Here is a 20,061-nt window from a genome sequence, read left to right on the forward strand (position 1 = left end):
TTAGTCTGTGTGTTACTCCTACAGTTTATTACCTTCTGGGGAAGGGTGTGACACAGCTCTTGGAACGAAAGCACTTTCCAACTTGGCATTCTTAGGTTCAGAAATAGACCTCTTCACTGCAGTCTGAAATTTCAACTGTACTGCTTACACCACAGAGATTTTAAACTATAATCACTCAGTGTTGAACTAAGTGATTACTGTTCTTGTACCACCATGCTAGCTAAAATTCCCATAAATTATTATGTGTGTTTTCCTTAGGCAAGTACTGGAAGTCAGTGGAGCCATACTCTGTGCCAGTGGATTGTGCTCTGGCTGAGTCTCAGAAGCAAGAGAGGGAGGAGACAGAAACAGTATCAGCTATGGCCTCTCTTTCAGTGGATGTTGAGCAGTGTGTTCCTCAGGAAGGCAGCAGGTAAGTGCATGAAATTATTACAAACAAGGCTTTCACTCCAGCCAAGTAAAATGAAGAAGAAAGCAGGACTAAGGGTTGTTTCAAAATTATTTGCTAATTGAGATACCTGGAGTTTTTCATCCCTGGATTTCAGTTCTCTCACTTAGCCTCTGAAAGCAGAGATATTAACAGTTTTTTGGGTTTGGTATCTCTGTTTCTGAACTAAAGTTCATGATTATAACAAGAACCTTGTTTTCTTCCCATGTCTACTTCTTGCTACTTCATAAAAACTGCAATATTCATATGAAGTAAATAGACATGGTCAAGTGTAATCAACCATATTCTTCTCATTAGAAGCTTTTAAAATCTCTTTTAATTTTCTAGGAAGGCGTTCAACAAACAGTCAGATAAATTTAGTAACAATAGACTTAAATCACTAATGAGTGATATTAGACAAGCATTAGAAGTTACTTTCCTGGAAGAAATGTGAACAGTGCCAGTATAAAACTTAAAGCTATCCTGACCAGGATTAGGGCCAACATTTTCTATGTACTAAGATGATGGTACACCAGCAAAGAATGAGAGTGTAGATTTTTCCAGCTTGTCATCTGCTTTTTACATTAATGAAAATTGCTTTCAAGTTGCAAATTAAGAAAATGATGCAGTAGATGCTATTATGTGTTGTGCCAATTTCACGTGAAAAAAAACACAGTAGCCACTGAATATTGTGTCATCTATAATCAGAAAAGCCACTGGAGAAGTTTTTGGAGTTTCCTATTTTTTTTTGTTCTAGGGAAAAATACTCCTGGTCTTCACCAGTAGCGAAAGACACAAAATGTAGTGGAACTACTTGGGTTCCATCATACACAGAAAATAGGGGAGGGGGGAGGAAAGATGAAAAAAGCCTTATAAGGAGACTCATCAGCTCATCAGGCTGTGGAACAGCAGTAGAGAAAGGAGGGAGCTGTGGGTAGGGACAGCAGTGTTGGGAGTGGAGCCAGAAAGATCCATGGCTCCTACATTGTGACTGCTTCTTAGTTGCTTCAGTTCTTCCCTCCTGTGTTGTGTCTTTTAATCAGAACTGAAGTGATAGGCATCCAGGGGAATAGTGCAATGCTCAAAGCTGGGGATGTGTTTGGCAATGAGCATCCCTCACAACAGTGACAACACTCATCTGTCAAAGAATTGAGGCATGGCTCAAAGGGACACACGGAGTGGAGCTAGCTAGTAAAGTTCACAGTATTTTCATAATTACCTTTCCAATTGTAATTATATTTAATATGCCATGGCTATTCTTGTTGTAGAATTATTGCAGACAACTTTATAAACACTTAGAGAACAGTCCATGATGAACACAAGATGTATTTTAGATTTGTGACTGTGGTAATCAGTGCTCAACTAAGGAATAATGTAGCTTTTCATATAAGTTTCTGACAGTTACAAGACACTTCTGCTAGCTAGGGACAGAAAAATTCCCACTTGTGTGTGCATAGCTCTGAAATATAAATAATTTTAGTTAAAGTATTGGAAATAATGCAGTGAAGCAAATTAAAGCTATAAATTGTCTGGAAAAGGGCATGGTTAATTTTGTGTATTTTTACATTGCTGAGAATAACTAAAAAATTTATTTGTTATGTGCCTCCACTCAAAACTACCGAGAGCAGCTACTACTCCTACATGATTTGAACAAAATAACCCTTTGACTAACACTGTTCTTAATTACTGTACTTATTACCTACCAAATGATAACCTGTGACAGTTTCCACCCATTCTAAAAACAATTTCAGGGCAGCGCTGAGAAACATGGCAGAAAATGGATGTACTGAAATGTGCACAAGTGGAATTCATGTGGCTGCCAGATTCATTACACTTCATCAGTTCTGGACTCTTGTAGGGATGAATCCATTGTGATGAATTGTTTTGTGGAAAAATGGCTTCGTTTGGAATATCTTCTGTGGTGCTGCAGATATTTGTCAGCAGCACAAAAAAAAAAAGCCAATGTACTCATGTGTCCTGAAATCTCTTTCTGCACTTGTAACCCTCAAAGAAGTCACACGAACCAAGTTGCCATTAGAAAGGTGACAGGACAAGAAAAATGCTGTCCCACTGGACCAAAATTGATAGTTAGGTTTTCCGAGGCTTCTGAGCATCATTATCTTTGTTTTCTTCCTGATGAATGTAAGGAACAATATGGAATCAAAAGTGATCCTCCTGAAAGTTGAATTTTGAGAGTCCTCAACTGTGAGGAAACCTGAGAGGACCTGCCTGCTCTCTGAGTGTGAATGAAAATCCATCATGGAATGTCCAGGGAGTGAGCCTGTGACATTGCATGCTTTGGGTTCTGTATAATTTAATTCATTTCACATAAGCACACCATCCATTTCATAGGTAGATACCAACACAAACAGCAGTAGTGTAGAGACAAGTTCAGCTCTGCTTTTTCACGTTTTTTAATGTTTGTTGTAATAAAGGACCATGTATGCGATGCACCTTCTCCAGACACCTCCTACTGCAAACAGAGCAGCAGGGATGTGAGGAGTCCTGTGGGGTCCATTAGGAGGTGTTCCCTTGCTCCTACTGGTGTAGATGGGGTTGCCTTCTGAAGACCTGTTGCAAGCTTTTGCATCGAGTGCTCATTTGGGAAAGCTGCTTGTGGCAGGTAGGGTGGGAGCAGAGCAGGAAGCCCTGTGGCTGACAGGGCAGCCTGGAAGGTTCCTTCCTTACACCAGGAGTCAGTTTGCTTCCTCTGAATTCCCACCACGGTCAGCCAGGCTGATAGTTCTGGCCTGCAGCTCCAGGCCTGTTTCACTGATTCGATGGCAGAGATCCTGTCGACTTCAGCTCTGGACGGTCAGGCCTCCAGATGAAGAGCAGCAGCAAGAGTCTCTTTGCGGGAAACTCTGGCCAGTTATGTTGGAGGATATATTGGTGTTGGAGTGAGATGACTCACTTTAAACTCAGATTTTGGGCAAAGCAGTTATTTTCCTGGCCAACTCATATCTGACTCATTTACCACTGATGGATAAAATGCTCCTGGCTAAGGCCCATATAAAGTATTTTTATTTCTTTCTTCTCTCTTTCTTTCTTTTCTTCAAGTGACAGTGCCGATTATTTTTTTACTTGATTTTCTCTGGCAGGGTAAATTAAGAAAAACGTGTAAAGCTGCTATTCTTTTGGTGTTTTATTTTACCAAAGCATAACTCTGCATCCTAAGGTCCAATTGAGTCTTGATTATAGATGTTGGAAGAGTACAGATATAGAAAAAGAGTTTGTGGATAGGATAGGAAACATGTATGGTGCTAACAGGGATTTAAACAGAGATGCAATTAGAGGAACAGGCATGCCCTATAAAACATTTCTAACTACCAGAACTTTTGTGTGTTGATAACTGTTTATTCCCTATGTGAGATACAGATTTAGCTGACTAGAATTTTGCTTTAGCCAGACATCTGTTTCAGAAAGTGTGCTGTGAAATATTCAGTACGCTGCTGTCCCTGATACCTTGGAGCTTCTGTATGTTTCTTCTTAAAATGGAAAAAGAAAAGGGTGTGGAGAGAAATCTTTTGCACTTACTATTTTTACAGGAAGCAGTAAATCTTGAGATGACATTTATCAGAATTTGAATTCATGGCTCTGGTTCAGCTGAGCATAGATTTTACTCAAATGGAAATGAAAACAAAATATAATTTTTATTCTTAGTGTTACAGAGCTACCAGTTGCAGTTTCAGTCAAACTGCATTATATTACATACTAGAGCAAATGGTTGAATCATGGAGTACAGCTAGCTACCATTTAGGGTCACTTGCCATATTATGCCAACTCATAAAGCTTCACTTGCCATTTCACTGTTTGGATGTCCACCTCAGCTGTGCTGAGTACACAGCGCATGCCTGGCCGTGCCCCACAGGGCTTATAATCCCCTCCAGGGTCAGGAGCTGCAGAACAGCTTTCCCAGGCCAGCCTACACCCTCATCTTGCTCACCTTCTAGTCCTTTGATGGATGTTCATTAGGAAGAGAACCAGGAGTAGAGGAGGCTGAGAGCCAGCCTTGCCCTGGTGAGTTGATAGTTCTCAACTGCTCTATCTGACCATCCTGTGTAAAAGCCTTGAGGATGCGTACACAGGCATAAACTTTTCAAAACCCTTTTGAACCAGCTTACATCTCTGGGTAAGCACTTGTGTAGTGAACCCCACAGCCTCATCAGGCATCACACTGCTTTAACTTATTGACCAATAAAATCATTGGGAAACCCCTAGGTCTTGTACTGTGAGAGAGAAAACCACCTTTCTTACTCATAATCTTTGACCCATATCTGGTTTTAAAGGCTTGAGCTTCTCAAGACTCTGTATTCCTGCTGGTATGGAAATAATTTCTTACCTTTTTGCTCCTCTCTGTGCTTTTTGTAGTTTCTTTGAGAAGGAGTAAAAGCTGCATGCAGGACTCCAGGGCACATTGTGAATTTACACAGTAGCTAATACTGGGGATGTTTTGTTTCTATGGCTTTCTGCTCCTCTACCATTAACTCCAAGCTCTCAGTCATAGCCATCACTGTTAAAGCAGTTAAAGCTGTCCTTCCTCTTTTGTGTGTTCTGTGTTTGTGTTGTGTCTTCTTCTCCATATAGAAATGCTGCTATGGGCCTTGGAGCTGAGTAGTATTGGCAATTTGGTATCATCAGCAAACATTATCACCTAAAGCTACTTGTAGTCTGCCTAGTCTTTTTGAGATGCTCTGGAGAATTCCTCCATGGTGAAAATTCACCAATATTATTCTGTGATTCCTGCTTTTTTTGTATTGTCAGTCTGTGAAAGGACCCTCTTTCAACCAAGGTTCTTCTAAGCACTTGGATAAAATTGTTGAAAGACCTTCTTTACAGAGGAAACTCACTTGATCTCCTCTTCCGTAATTTCCTTCAGAAACTTTTAATAAATTTGAAAGGATTTCTATCTTTATAAGTGTTGAGATCTAACTCTTACCCAAATGACTGTTGCCTGAATGCCTACTAATTCCATCACTGATTGTAGCTGCTTTCAATTTTGCCATACAGGCTTACTGTACCTCCTGTGGTTTCCAAAAGGGGAATTGCTTTTCTTGCCTTCTCTACCTCTTGCTGAGTTAAGCTGCAGAAAATGCTCAATAACTATTTCTTTAACAACATCCTAATCGTATTTCCCTGGAACTTAGCAGACAAATATCATCTGCTCTTAGAAATTTGGCAATGTTTGGTGTATCAGTTTGTTCTAGCACTGATTCTGTTTAGGATAGTTCATCTGCAAGTAATAAAATCTCACTGACACATCTCTAGTGAACCCAGATATAAATAGTTCATTTTACTTTTGTGGTCTACCTTCCTTGATGCTCCTTTTATCCTTTGATCATTTCCTCTGATGTATTTTGAAAGATCTTTTTATTATTAGCTTTTATGCCTTTAATATGTTGCTTTTCAGACTTTCCTTTAGTTTGCTTCATTGAGGGTTTACATTTAACTTTCAGAGTTTATATTTTATTTAATTTACCTTGTTTGGACATTACTTCCTCTTTTGAGGGTATATGTGTAGTTACCTTATTCTGCTTTTAAACTAGGATAGTTTTTTACTTTTAGTTCCTTTCTCTTTGATCCATACTAAGTCCATTTTTACTAGGATATATACTTACTCAGGATGTCTTATATAACTAACCTCTTTAGACACTCCCCAAATCGCCTTCATGATATAGAAATCTATCTCTTTTTCCCCAGCTCTTTGCTACCAGAGGATCACTTTTCAATTACAACGATCTTCCCTGAGAGAGCTGAGTTAAATTAGGAACAGATTATGGCATAAAATATCCATACCATGCCAGAAATATCTATCATTTGTTCAGTTTCTACCTTGGAAACATACCTTGAATTTTTATTTTTCTGTGTGTGACAATTTAGTTAAGGGAACTTTCTGTAATGCTCATCTTAAAAAGAAAGTAAGATAAACATTTTCTTTTTTGAGTGATGTACGGAGTTTATGTTCTTCAATACTACTTTTTAAAAAAATTGTAGATATCAATTACTTTTAATATTTTTCTCCTAAATAATATTTATTCTTAATTGCCACAGTACAATATTTAAGAGGTCACATGTTTTGCCAGGTTTTACCCATATGGTAAAATTTTTGCCTCATCTATTTATTTTGCGGCATTTTGCTTAGCATTAATTGCAAAGACATTATTTCATTCTGCCATAGTTGGAATTCTACATATAGAGAGCTAGAGATGAGCACTCTTCACAGCACACCAAAGTAAAGTGAATGCAGGAGGGCTCAGCTCCTAGGAACTCGTGGTTTAAAGGAGCCACAGTGCAGCCTTAGAGAAAAATCACAGTTGTGGTTCTATAATCATTGCCATCTCAATTGATGTCTTTCTGAATTTGCTGGCTGCATGGATTTGGTTTATATCAGACCTGAGCTCACATCTGCATCTCGAGGAACTGCTCTGAGCATACAATGTGGGATGGGGGTCCTGCCTGTTTTATGGTTTTATGCCAACTTCCTGTCAGCTACAGGAGGACTGATTGAACTGATGTAACTCACAGTGACAAAGCTGAAGTAACACAAATTTGGCCTGTCAGACTCTGCCCCCTCGATTTTTCTTTTGACAACTTTTGATTTTGTCAGAATGGGTATATATTGATTCTCTGCTCAGTGCTAAGGGATTTACAGTGTTTTTCTCTCTGTCCTTTGGCCCCAAAACCGTACTGGCTGTCACACAAAATTCTAGCCTGAGGCCTGAGGGTTATCTCATAAAAATAAATGTTTTTAATGATAAGCCATTGAATAAATCCAGTGACTTCTCTGACACTAATACAATGAAGTTAAAGCATACACATAAGTCTTCAAAAGGAGACTGAAGAAGACTGTGAGAGTGCCTACACTGCAAGAAAAGATCTAGATTGCCATGTCATTTTAATTTTATCTCCCTTTCCTAAAATCCTTTCATCTGGCACTTATATGTAAAAATTATTATCAGTGCTTATGTTCTGGCTGGTGAAGAATTTTGGCCTGTTGCTGGAATATACTGGAATATATTAGAATATAACACTCAAGATCAGTGAGGGCTACTCCTGGTCCTCAGGAGCATCTTTTTCAGTGAAAAATTTCCCGGTGAAAGAAGTTCTATATAAGATCCTCAATTGTACTATGTTCATGAGAATGTCAGTCCCAGAAGTCACACATGTGAACAGACTGTTGCATGCACTGCTTCCCTAGGTTCTTATGAATTGTCCAAACCCCTGCTCTCACTTCCAGAGGTTTTCCAGAGCTTTACTCCTTCCCGATCTGCCAATCACCACCTGAAATCTATTGACGCATATTGTTTCTCATTTTCAGATCCTAAAAACTGAGCTGTCATCTGCTTCCAAATTATCTTCTTTCCAGACAGAGCCATAAGGTTCTGGATTTTAACAAGGGCTTATTGACCCTCTCTGTTGTGCCAGAGGACTTTCAGATCTCCCACAAATGGCTGGAGAGAGTGGAAGTGTGTGGTCAACACAACAGCAACACATCCTGCGAATTCCTCACCTGAGCACCTCAGCAGCAGGCAGGGCTCCATTTCACCCTGGCTGCCGCTGTGTGCTCTCTGCTGCAAGCCAGAGCAAAGGAAAAGGGGGAAAAGAGGGAGTGCAAGGGGGCTTCACCCCACTGCTCAGGAATGGGGGAGCCCCAGTGGTTACAGTACATAGGAAACATCCTCCACCATGTGGTGAAGAACTGAAGATTTGAGATTCATTGATTAATCATCTTTTAGAGTTTATACCCTTTGGGAAGAACATCTTTTCCCCATGTTATTCACCTCACATATTTTTCAACATACCATCAGTGATCATTCCAAATCAGAAAGGAATAACCTATATAAAAGTAATTTAAAGAGGTACTGCTGATTTTTTCATTGGGAAAAGCTTTAATAAATTCCAGATTAATTTAAAATTCTCTGGCTTCCTCACTGAATGAACTATCAAGGCCCAAGCAAGCCCCCCCTTATTTTTTTTTTCCATGAGATCTCATGAATTTGAATTTTTTAGGAATGTTTCACTGAAGCCAGTTATTACACTGGCTTACAAAAATTAACTGGTAAACATCTCATGTATTAATTTACATTTACTTTTCTCCCCTGATTTCAAAATTGCTTGAAGTTACAATTTTAGAGTAGTTCTTAAGGCTGACAGACTGAGATGAAAATAATTTTCTGTCCAAATTATTTGCCCTTCAATAGTGAAGTCTCTCCATGATCTCAGAAGCTTCCCATTTTATCATTGCCATGATATTCCCCAGGTGCAGTAGCTTGTCAGATACGAGGAATTGCAAGACTTGACATCAGCTCAGCATATGTGTCCTCATCATTTTCTTATTGGTTTTCTTTGAGAGCTCATCTTGCCTAAGGTGATAATTTCCCAGAGGTTTCCATTTAAAGATAGATATAATCTGATTTTATATAATTATTTGATCCTTTTTCTTTGATAGCAATCTGCTGATCAGGTTCAGGATTTAGTCTCCAAAGTTGCAGGTAGACAGGCAATGTGTTTATGAAAATACAAAACAGAAACTAGGGGACTGGAGAAGAACCTCAGAGGAAACACTACTTGGCTACTAGTGAACAATTTTGCTTTAGTGGCGTGCGCCTGAAAAAAATAAGTGCAGGTATTTTTAGCTCCAAAAGCTTGTAAAATATAACTATCACAGCTATTTTTTTCATTAAATTTTTTGATTCTGTTGACACAAAGCATGTACATTTCTGGACAAAATGTTATAAAATATTCTGACATATTTTAATATAAACAGGAACATTTTCGGTGATTGCTTGGATCTAAAATGTTTTTCCACTTGACATTTGTTTATACTTCCTAGGAAAGAAACTCTATTTATGGATAGCTGAATAACACAAATAAACATCTGAGAGAGCTGAAAAATCAGCTTTGATTATGCATGGAAATCTACAATGTCATTGTGTACTCTTGTGCCGAATTCTGATTGCCTGTTTATTTTTACAGAGCTGCTGGTGAGCCCATGGAAGAAGAGCCAGCCTTGTGAAGTGCCAAGTCCTCCCTGATATTTCCTGTGGGTGACATCATTGTGTATCCCCCAAAGCACCCTCAGACATGTCTTGTCTGCTTCTTGGGTGGCACAGATCAGATGGAACATAAACACTGGGCACAAAACTCAGAGTAGCAGCTTCACTTGTTCTTTGGATGGACTTGAAAGAGCCTGAAAGATCCCTTAAATGTAACCGCCACAATTCTAGAGTTACAGAAAAAGGGACTTGGGAGAGAGAGCCCAGAGCATGCTTTTTTAATGCTGTTTGACCCACTCACCAACACAAATTGTGAAATAGAGTATTGCAAAATTCTACATGATAGATTATAGATATGAGAAATGCAACAGCCAGCAACATACTCTGTGAACTCCGTGAATCACTTTCTGACACTTTTTACTGGATAATTTTTTTCATACTGTGTTAAATTGTTAATAGAATTTGTTTTCTTTGCTCCGTGTAATGAAGAAAAAACCCCCCACCCTTATTTTATGTGCCATTTTTTAACCTCCTGTAATGAATTCTTAGCTGAATAAGTGAAAAGTGTTTAAATTATGATGAGAGATTTTAGCTAAAGGGAAAGCACTTCTTATTGTACTATAAATCCCCTGAAGTACTGTGCTTGGTGGTGCTTTATTTTCTCTTCCCTATTCCTGGCCATCCCTCCCCATTTCATGTAATCTTTTCTATCATAAAAACACATTTATGATTCTCTAAAATGATCTTTTGCCTTTAAGAAAAAGTGCTGTACCCTCTGTAGTTGACAGTAGCGCTCACCATATGTACAGCAGAGATCAAGTATGGATAGTTTTTCAAACGTGTTTTTGGTTTGTTCTGAAATGTTTCTGCGTTCTGACTCCAAAGCAGCGACCTTCAGTAACTGCGTGCAGCTCATTTGAAGCTCAGGTGTTTCTGTGGAGGTTGTGTGGGAGTGTTTTTTACAGGTCGTGTTGTGAATACCAACTGATTCTTTTATGTAGTCCTGCACCAAGAGAACTGATGTTGCTTAAGAAGCTTCAAAGGGTTTAGGCTTTATTTTAGATCCCCGAAGTGCAGCAAGATCTCCCTGCAATGTGACTTTAGCTGTTTAATTCCATGTTTGAGAACGTAACATAGAGTTGTGCCTTTAGCTGAAAATGAACGCTTAAACTGTTACACGTGTTGCCTTACTGTCAGAGAGAGAGAGAGAGAGATGGGGCATGTATGTAAGAGTACTTCAAATGAACAAAACTCTGCTACAGTCACTTTTATTTTGTTTACAACCTTCTCACCTAATGAACCCCAGGAGATACCTGGAAGTATTCAGCTTGCAGTATTTGATAGCTTGCTCAGCTTTTAAAAGCAAGTGATGTTCATTTTTTATATATTTGCCAAATTCAAAAAAGAAAAAAAAGAAAAGGATATATATTAAAGCCATAAGTGAAGACTGTCATGCTTTTTATTCTGAAATCTGAAAGGAACCTTAATTAAAACAAGATTTTGGGGAAGGCCATGATATGAAAGATATGGAACAATATGGTTTCAGTTATAGGCAGACTCAAACCTGTAAATCAAAGATGAAAGATTTCACTCAAATAGAATTATATAATTCTCTTTTGTTATGCAGTCAGACTATATCTTTCATGCATTTGGGTTTGTTTACGATTAGCATTTTAATTTTAAAGACTTTTATTACTTATACCAAAGCTCTCCACTACAAGTTAGAAATCTGAGGCATGCTTTGAAAAGGGAAATCTAAAAACAGGGATGTCATTTCCTATAATGTGAAGTAAACTTTTATTCTGAAAGGTTTACTCTGGAATGAATGTATACCCCTTAGAAAGGGAAATAAAATTCTGACCCTCAGAAAGTGAAATAAAATTCTACCCCCCATTTACAAGCGAAAACCATGCTCGTTTTAGTAATGCAAGGAGTCCCATCAGGCTAAATTAACTCCTGGTGTAAGCCACCTTGCCTGACTCTGGGCTGTTCTGAAGGGGTTGTTCACATGACTAAAGCAATCAGGAGTTCCTCCTGCATTTTCAGCAGACTTCTGATGGCAATCTTACTTGCCATTTACTGCGATTTTGTTATGGTCTTCAAAGAAAATTCCCTTCAAGGAAACCAAGGGCTGTAGCTGATGAGTGGGGTAATTTGTGGAGCTTTTCACATTTTGAAATCATGGCTGAAAAATTTTAATTGAGTACATAGTAAAGTCGTTTTAAAATTAACCCTAAAATCTGTTTGTGTCCTTAGCTTGCATGAACTTGCATATGAATTGCAACCTGAAATGTGAGTTACAAGTTTTTCCAATCAAAGTATGTCTTCTGGTGTGCAAATCAGCTAAAGCTGTCTTTTTAGCTGAAAATGCTTTTAAAATGCCAGAATAATTTGAATTAAACCACACTATAAACTCACACTTATACATTTGTACAGATGTAGTCCCAGGCAGATATCTAGACATGCTGCTGGTTGAAGTTAAGATTGTTCGGATAAACAAGTGTGCTAATAAACTGCACACAGATTGTGTCCAGAACTCTGTTCTGACTGAAGTCAACAGCAAAGTCCTCTTTGATTTCGATGGGAGATGGATCAGCCCCTGCTTTTCTTTTCCCCTTTAAGTCAAGAAGACCATTGCTTTTTGATTATGTCATTCCTAGGCATCTTACAGCCCTCTGGGAAATGATTGAGGCTTATGGTGAATATCAACACTTCCTTCAAAGCAGACCTGGGCTTTCTGAGAGGGCAGTTTCACTTGCTGCTGTTTTCTTCTCACAGCATTTTTTATTACTGTCAATAGCTCCCCATGGACTGGAGTTAAAATATCTTCCAGCAATTTTAGTCATAGTTCCAGGGAAATATTCACATAGACACTCTTAAAAACTGCCCAGTCTTAACTGGATTCAACAACAGATTGCAAGAATTTCAGAAAGATGCATGAATTGTGTGTTTCAAATGTAAAAATCCCAATTTTTGAGGAGACATCAAAGTCTCATGTCTCCCACAGACCTTTCCCACTAGGCTAGAGAGATTGACACCTTTGAAAATTCAGTCCCAGATATTTCAAGTTGACTGCCAAAATATCTATGTCTGAGCGTAGATTACATCTAAAACTGAGCTGAGATGCATAAACAAGATGGGATGGGGGTGGTTTCTGTGTGTGATTCCATGGGGAAGGTGAAGCTGAGGAGGCAGCAGGGAGCACTTGGAGCCAGGGTGACCCTCTGGTCCTGGTGGTACAAGGGCTGCGGGCAGGCAGAAGGACATCCCACAGCACCTCCACCCCAGGCTGCCATTGCCACTGGCAGCAAATCTCTGCCTCATGGGGGAATTCTGAAGTAATCTGTGCTCTGCCTCTGCACCAGTCACCAACCACCAGAAAGAGAGACGCCTCAGCAGCAACTCCCAGTAACATGCTTGCTCCTAAGTTCGTTTTCTTCTCTAGCATTAGGAACAAAGTGTTAAGCTCAGTTAAGCTTTTCTTGTATTACTATGCTTTTCTTGTATTCTTAGGTCCTTCAGTTCATAGTACAAACTGAAACCTAAAAAGAGACATGACTCAGGAGATCAAGAAAATAATTATTTTTATCCAGCTTAAGGCTCTTACCTGGGCTGGAGTAAGAACAACGATGAACAGCAAATCTCAGAACTGCTGAAATCTTCATGAGTGTTTTGCACTTCATTTTTGGACTCTGTGGAGAAATTCTGTATATGCTCATTTGGTTTTAATATAATTTGCAGCTTGATTATATGATCTCTTTTCAGGCAACATTTCTAGTGGGTAATCAAAGTCTTTGGGAATTTTGCCAGTGTAAAGATGACAGAATTATTCCCTTTTTTATCCTTCCTAATTTTTCTTTCAGTGCAAATGAAGCAACTAATTCCAAGTAAGTGAATCTGAGAAAAGTAAAATCATTAAGCTATCTGAAATAAATATCATAAAAGAAATGGAAAATTTTATGTAAATAAAGATGGCTATGCCTTTACTTTGCAAAAAAGTCAGCAACATGCTGCAGGCTGAGTGGCAAAACAAGCTTCTGTCTATTTTAGTTGGTGTCTTATCTAAGTGCAGCCTCTCTGAAAAGCTGAGAGTCACAACCGGAGATGAAATATTAGAAAGGTTTTGCTGCAGCCAACACCAGAGGTCCTGTAGAGAACAAGAATGTAGAGACTGACTAATTTTTGTAGACAGACAGCAGGACACTTTCAGGGCAATGTGTCTGGGACAAAGAGGGAACTTTTCCAAAGGCACTGATGGCTGTAAAACAGCTAACTCCTGTTAGCTTGCAGGGGCAAGGAGGTGCTCAGCAAGCACCTATTCTTTGGGAAATGTCCCCTCTGTCCCACCAGCATGCCCAAACTCATGCAGATGTGAACGTGGCTTGGCTATTTTCTCTCCTGAGCAGCAGCAGCAGCAGCAGCAGCAGTCACTATGTGTGCTGATGTGTGTTCTGTGCATTTGCCCAAGAAGTTCTCAGCCCCCAGCAGACACTTCATAACATGACTGATAGGGGAATTATTTTTTCCTCAGTAGTGGCCTTTCCAGAAGCATAGCAGTGCATGGTTGTTTTATTTTTAAAGGTCACAATAGAGCTTTGTGAGCCATTATACTTTTTTTTTTTTTACAGACTCCATGTGGAAATAAAACAGAATATGTACCTGGGGGATGTGTTGTATGGAACCTGCCACAGGAAAGGGTCTCTCTTAAATCAAGTTTCTGCTACTTGTTTTTTTTTTTTTCCTGGATTTGAAGGAGTTTGGGTCCTAAGTTATCATTTAAGATCTTTCTTTGTCATGTCACTTGCTTTGTTTTTGTACCTGTAATTGAATTCACCCTTGTAACATATAGAAAAGCATCTGAAAAAAGTCTGGTTTCTGACAGATTCCCTGCCCTTGGTGTGGGAATGAGAATAGCTTATCTTTGCCACTTCTTGCAGCAATTAAATGCTTCATTTTTGTAACAGATCCAAACTGCAGCAGTATTTTAAGAGTACTATTTAGCTGGCTGTCTGCTGACTGTTAAAAAAAGAAATTGTGAAACTTACATTCCTCTCTAACCTCAAAAGAAACCCATTTTGATTTTAACAATGTCATTTTTTCACTTGATCCAAAAGAGTTTTGTCCCATGAGATCTTGTTACTAGCTCAGTTATAATCACTAGTAAATCACACACTACAGAAAGTGAAGACCAGAAAGGATGGATGTTCCAGCAACTCTCAGTTATGCCTCTTCTGCACAATCCTTCATCCTGCTCCAGTGCCATGCTCTGTGGTTAAGAATGTTAGCATAGATTACAGCAAAATATAAATTGTTCCGCACCATCAAAGATACTGCTCCTTGCATGTCAATTAGCACTCTGTGAGCTGGGCTGTCATTTATAAGGGCTGTGATTTGTGACAAAGACATGCTTCTGTGGGGATGGTCTAAAGACAAGTGATGCATGCAAGCAGTGGCACTGGTGCTGTGTGGTCAGAAGGATTCTGTGCCAAGATCTCCACACTTTTCCCCTTTCTCTCCAATGCCTGCATGGCCAGAGGCACATTTGCAGTAGCAGAGCCATGGGATGTCCTGATTCAAAGACCATTTAAATCCCTCTAACAGGCTTTGGCTAATTGGGAGGCAGCTAGAGGAGGAACCCAAACTCTTCATTCAGCCGCACAAAACTGTATAAAAAGCCCAGGTATAATATCTGAGCTTGCCCTCACAAATTTTTTTCTGATATGAAGTTCGTAGAAAAGTCTGTCTGGAAGAAAATTGTCTCTGCTGGATCTATTCTGCCGGCTTCCTGAGCGAGTTCATATCATGTGTTAGGGGAACAGGTTCACACTCATGTCTCTTGCTGCTTAGTTAACTGCTATTTTAAATTTCATGATTGGCTTAATATTCCAAGTTAGGATGCAGTAGGAAAGCATAAAGCAATACCTGGTGAAGTCATAACTGAGGCTTTCAAAGCAAGCTTACTGCCATGGGTTTTTACAAGACTGACTTTTTGGTCTAGGGATACACAGCTGAAATGTCTATTTTTTCCATAGGAAATTGATGTTGCTATCTGTTTCCATGATAAAAACCAGTCCTTTTGCTCAGAGTTCTGAAAGTTTATCTGTAATTTGTCTTTCCAGGCAGAGCAGATTCTAAAGAATAAAGCATCAGTGGGACTGACCCAAAGGGCAACATTTTTAAAGGTCGATAGTAATATTTCCATAAGAGTAAAAGGAACCATTGTGATTATTCCTGATACATTTTTGTATCTGCAAGTATCCAATGAGTAATGTTAAGTAATATTGTGCTCCAGAACTTTGTTGATTATAGATATATGAGCATTGGATTGGCGTGAAATAGTCTTCAACCAAGTTGTTAAAATCCCTTTTGTTTTGTGTTTTGTATAATTCTTTGGCTATAGTCTTGTCCTAGTGTTAATAAAAGCTATTTGAAGTAAGCTAGTTCAATACTCTGAGGAGTTTTTTTTTGCCTGTTTTATTTTTTAATCAGTGTGAAAAAGAAGTGGAGCTTTGAACATGCCACCCTGGTTGGATCATAGGATTCTGACTGTTAAAATATAAAAGGGGAAGCATGGTGAAGCTGGAGTGCATAAAAAAGGAACCACAAACGTTAATGTAAAAGTAATGTTACATAGCAGGCTAAAACACACACAAAGCAGAGCATTGCAGAGCTCCAGCTCTAACACCAAGCTCATATTCTATAGTTCCTTTGGCTCATTGTCCTGAGGCGTTGCAGAACACATAATTCTCCTCCCAGTGAAGCAATTTAAATAGCACATGCACTGTTTGGAAAGCTGCAAGGGCCCTGCTTTGTGGGCGGTGGGGAATACCCAGCACTGCAGCAATGCTCTGGGTCGCGGTGTTGCGCCAGCCCTGCTGCTGCTGTAAAACTCAGAGCTGTTACCTTGATAGAACAGACCTGTTTTGGGAAAGGCACCCACAAAAGCAGGGGAGTGAGGAGGGAGTGTGTTTGCTGTGAGCATGTTTTGATCACTTGCACATTGTCAAAAGTAGCTTACTGATTGAAATTGCTTCTGTGTGTGGAGCTTCATGCACCTGAACGTGAAAACTGAGCAGAGAGGAGGGTAGCTGGGAAGTACAGGCTCTTTTTTTGCACATGGAAACCCCTACCTCCTGGCACTTATCCAGGGCTGCTCCAGAAGGGGATTAAAACCAAGTGAAGAAAAACAGCATCCTATAATTTTAGCCTTTTTTCATTCTTCAGAATAACACATCTTTTCCTTTTCTGGGGAAAAGGACCCCAAACCTACAAACACACAGCTCTATTCCATCAATAAAATACTGTTTGAAAATCTGAACATGTAACATGCAATCTCCTTGGCATATTTCAAAGAAGTTCCATGCACAGAGAACCTCAGTCTATCCAGTCTAGCTATCTACTTCTCTGTTTTGCTTGTTTCCTGTGATTCCATTGTGATAAATTGCAGAGCCCTGGGATAAATTGCATTCATCATGTCTTTCTGGCTGCCTCACCTGCATTTTGTACATTAAAACCTCTCTCCTGGGTCTACTTCTAACATTCCAGCCTTGTGAGAGATTCCAGCTAGACACCATTGCTGCTTTAAAATCAACCTGCCAGAATTGACCTTGCCTTTGAGAAGTGGAGTGGGTTTTTTTGAAACCTTCAGACTGAAAATGCTTCTAGGAATCTCCTGTAGATGGGTGGGAGTGAATTCTTTCAGATTCCTCCTCTCATGTTTTTTCACTGCTTCCCCTGGAGATCCTCCTCCCCAGGAAAAATCTTTCTTTATATTGGCAGCTTTAAAAGGAGTAGCAAGAGTTGGATGGCTCTTTGTCAGAAAGGGTAAATAGTGAAGTAAATCTGAGTGAATATGTGCTGAGCCACTGCTCTTCTCCCTTATTTCCTTCTGTTTTCCTTGACAAATAAAAGGAGAAGTATATTAAAATTATGGAATTTGCTTTTAGTGTGCTAGAAATCCTTTTTGTTTATTTGTTTCTTTTTGAAGTGAAAAGTTTCACTTTTACCTTTGCTGTCACAGTGTGCAGGTACAGTACTTTATTCATACAGGCCTCCTGGAGACTTTTAAAGTAGAGTTTCACAATTCTTGTTCACAATTCCTTTTCTGGGGTGGCCTGTAAAAGGGAACAGGTTCAACAAAAGCCCAAAATGAAATTCTGTACTTTAGTAGAAGCTGAATAAGGGCATGGATCCAGGATTTTGTGAAAAATTTATATCAGCTTGTATGCTGCTTCTGGCTGAACTTCTCTGTCCACACATCACTGAAAAATACCCAGCCTGTTAATGGCTGTCACAGGAGAATCTTCATAGATTGTTAATAACTGAATAGAGCCTTCCTGGTAAGATTCTAAATTACCTCTCCTGTGGCATATTTTATGTACAAACAACATAATTTTACAGCATTCAGATGGTTATAGCATTTGAATGCATTGGTTTTTAGCTATCTCATTTAATTAAAGATTAGTCTGGGATAAAGTTATTAGTTGTTATCAAAACAAAATATCAATCAATCAATCAATCAATCAATCAAGGTAAAGGCATACATAAAAAATATTTATATTTCCCCAAGGCAGTACGGATTTGTTTTCCATATTCAGAGTATCTACACTAGCTGTGACAGAGGCCCAGCCTAACTGCACACAATTCTGCCAGACTCTACACAGGAACAAAGAGTAGGAGGATAATTGCCATAAATTGTAATACTTTCCTCTCAACTTTCTATTCATTGTCTAAATTCTGCTCTTCAACTTTGGCCGTTGAAGCAATACAATCACTGAAAGTCTATTTTTCTCTGTATTTTAGGTAATCTAGTTTTGAAAACCTTATTGGAACATCTGTAGATAATCTAGAGTCTAGTCTATAATTAATCTAGTGTAGTTAATGTTAATTTGACCTACAAGCAGGTATAAATTAGACAATTCTTTGTTCTACCTACTGAATACAGCAGGAAAGATAACAACTGATTCTTAGAAAACAAACCCATAAATAACCCTGCACTTGATTTCTCTAATTCTCAGCTGCCTTTCTTCTCTCTTCAAAATGATGTTATAGAAATTTATATTATGTCAGTTGAAATGTAAATTTGTGTTGTCTGTCACTACATCTGACGTGCAGCAGTTCTGTCTCTGCCCCCTGAGCCAGAAGGAGCCGGTCCTGGCTCCTTTTGAGTACTGCCTGCAGTGGGCACTTGGGCTCATACTGGGAGGTGAGTACACAATTTAACAGCTGCAGCAACATCTGTAAAAAGCAAGAAGTGCTGAAAAACTTCTAAAATGAATATGTGTACTCCAGTTCTCCTTAAAAATGTCCAACAAATTATTTCATGAGAAGCTTCATCACACTGTAGTGTTGTTGTCTTGCAATGAAATTTTTCCATCTTTGTTGACCTATGACAGCTTATGTAATCTCCTTTAGAGCCTGTATCTGAACCAGAAATGTAAATCTAGAGTGGCATCAGACAGCTTCACCTGAATCCTCTTTGTAATACCAAGATTTGCCCATAGCCGTGGTTGCTGTAAGTAACTCTCTCTCTGGTTACTGCTTGATGGCACATCATGGAAGAGCAGTCCTGGTCACAGGCTCTTAGTAGAACTTGCTGCTTCCTGCTATTGCTGAACGTGTCTTCTGTGATTTCTATGGGAATGTAAGTGGCTTATTGATCGAGCTGGTAAGGCCTGCTGAGCATTGATCATGGCTAGCAAGCATCTGCTGTGAAGAACTTTTTTTAAGTTAGGAGAAAAAACCTGTGAGAAAAAAGTTTCATTGATACTGAAGTGCTGACAAATGGTGAGCACTAGGGTACACCATGTCTCTTTGTCTTCGATTTCAGTTGGAAATAGACCTACTCTGAATGGCAAAATGGCTCACAGTGAATTACTCTTGAGCCCTTTTTACAGCTGAGTGGTTTGAAGAAATAATTTTATTTCAGTGGCACTCAACACAAAAATCCAAGTTCCTTGTAAACACCCAAGGTTTTATACTCACAGCAGCCACAGCAGCGGTCCAGTCATTGCCTCTTTTCACAGATAGGTTTAAAAGTGTTGTTTGAGGATCCATGAAGAGCTTCTAGCTGACGGAAAAATCCTCAGAGCTGCAGTCCTTATGCCAGCACCCAGACTGTCCATGTGACTATATTTCTTCCAGATGCCTTCACATTATGAAGTTAGAATGTGTGTATTTGTGACTTCGGATGCTGAATCTGCCTCTTCTAATTTTAGCTCATTGTTTTGAGCTTGCTTGTTCTCTGGCATGTGTGTTACTTACTGGAACATTACTAAACAACAAAACCTTTTATTTATTTTTTCAAAGAAGACTGTATGAGCATATAGAGGAGATGTGGGATTTTTATGAATCACATCCTGTAGTTTCTTTGTGTTTTTACTTCTCTTATTCACTCCTCATTTTAAAATGAGCTTCAAAAAACAGAGAACAGTTTGGGTTGTATAACAATTCATGCACAGGAACTAGACCTTTTCTTTACCTTTTCTTTATTTGATGTGCTAGCTGGTGTGATTTTGGGTTTAGATTGCAAAGAACAAAAAAATCAATAAATATTGCACTTGTTTAAGGGATAACAACTGATCCATTTTAGATGAGGCTTCAGGGAATTTGGAAAAAAGTTATCTGAAGACTTGCAAT

The 20,061-nt window shown here is 39.1% G+C and overlaps 1 protein-coding gene across 12 annotated transcripts in view; it reads left to right on the forward strand.

Moving 5' to 3' along the window:
* Positions 1 to 15,869, forward strand: part of HDAC9 (histone deacetylase 9) — a 457,669-nt gene extending 441,800 nt beyond the window's left edge. For all 12 annotated transcript variants that reach the window (XM_074536959.1, XM_074536953.1, XM_074537003.1 and 9 more), the window contains 2 exons: positions 259 to 412; positions 9,404 to 15,869. In XM_074536959.1, the coding sequence (XP_074393060.1) occupies positions 259 to 412; positions 9,404 to 9,443 (194 nt within the window). In that variant the 3' untranslated portion in view covers positions 9,444 to 15,869. The remainder of the gene's footprint in view (positions 1 to 258; positions 413 to 9,403) is intronic.
* Positions 15,870 to 20,061: the final 4,192 nt, after the last annotated feature.

Source organism: Zonotrichia albicollis, chromosome 1 (genome assembly GCF_047830755.1).
Source record: "Zonotrichia albicollis isolate bZonAlb1 chromosome 1, bZonAlb1.hap1, whole genome shotgun sequence".
In the NCBI taxonomy this organism is placed as follows: Eukaryota; Metazoa; Chordata; class Aves; order Passeriformes; family Passerellidae; genus Zonotrichia; species Zonotrichia albicollis.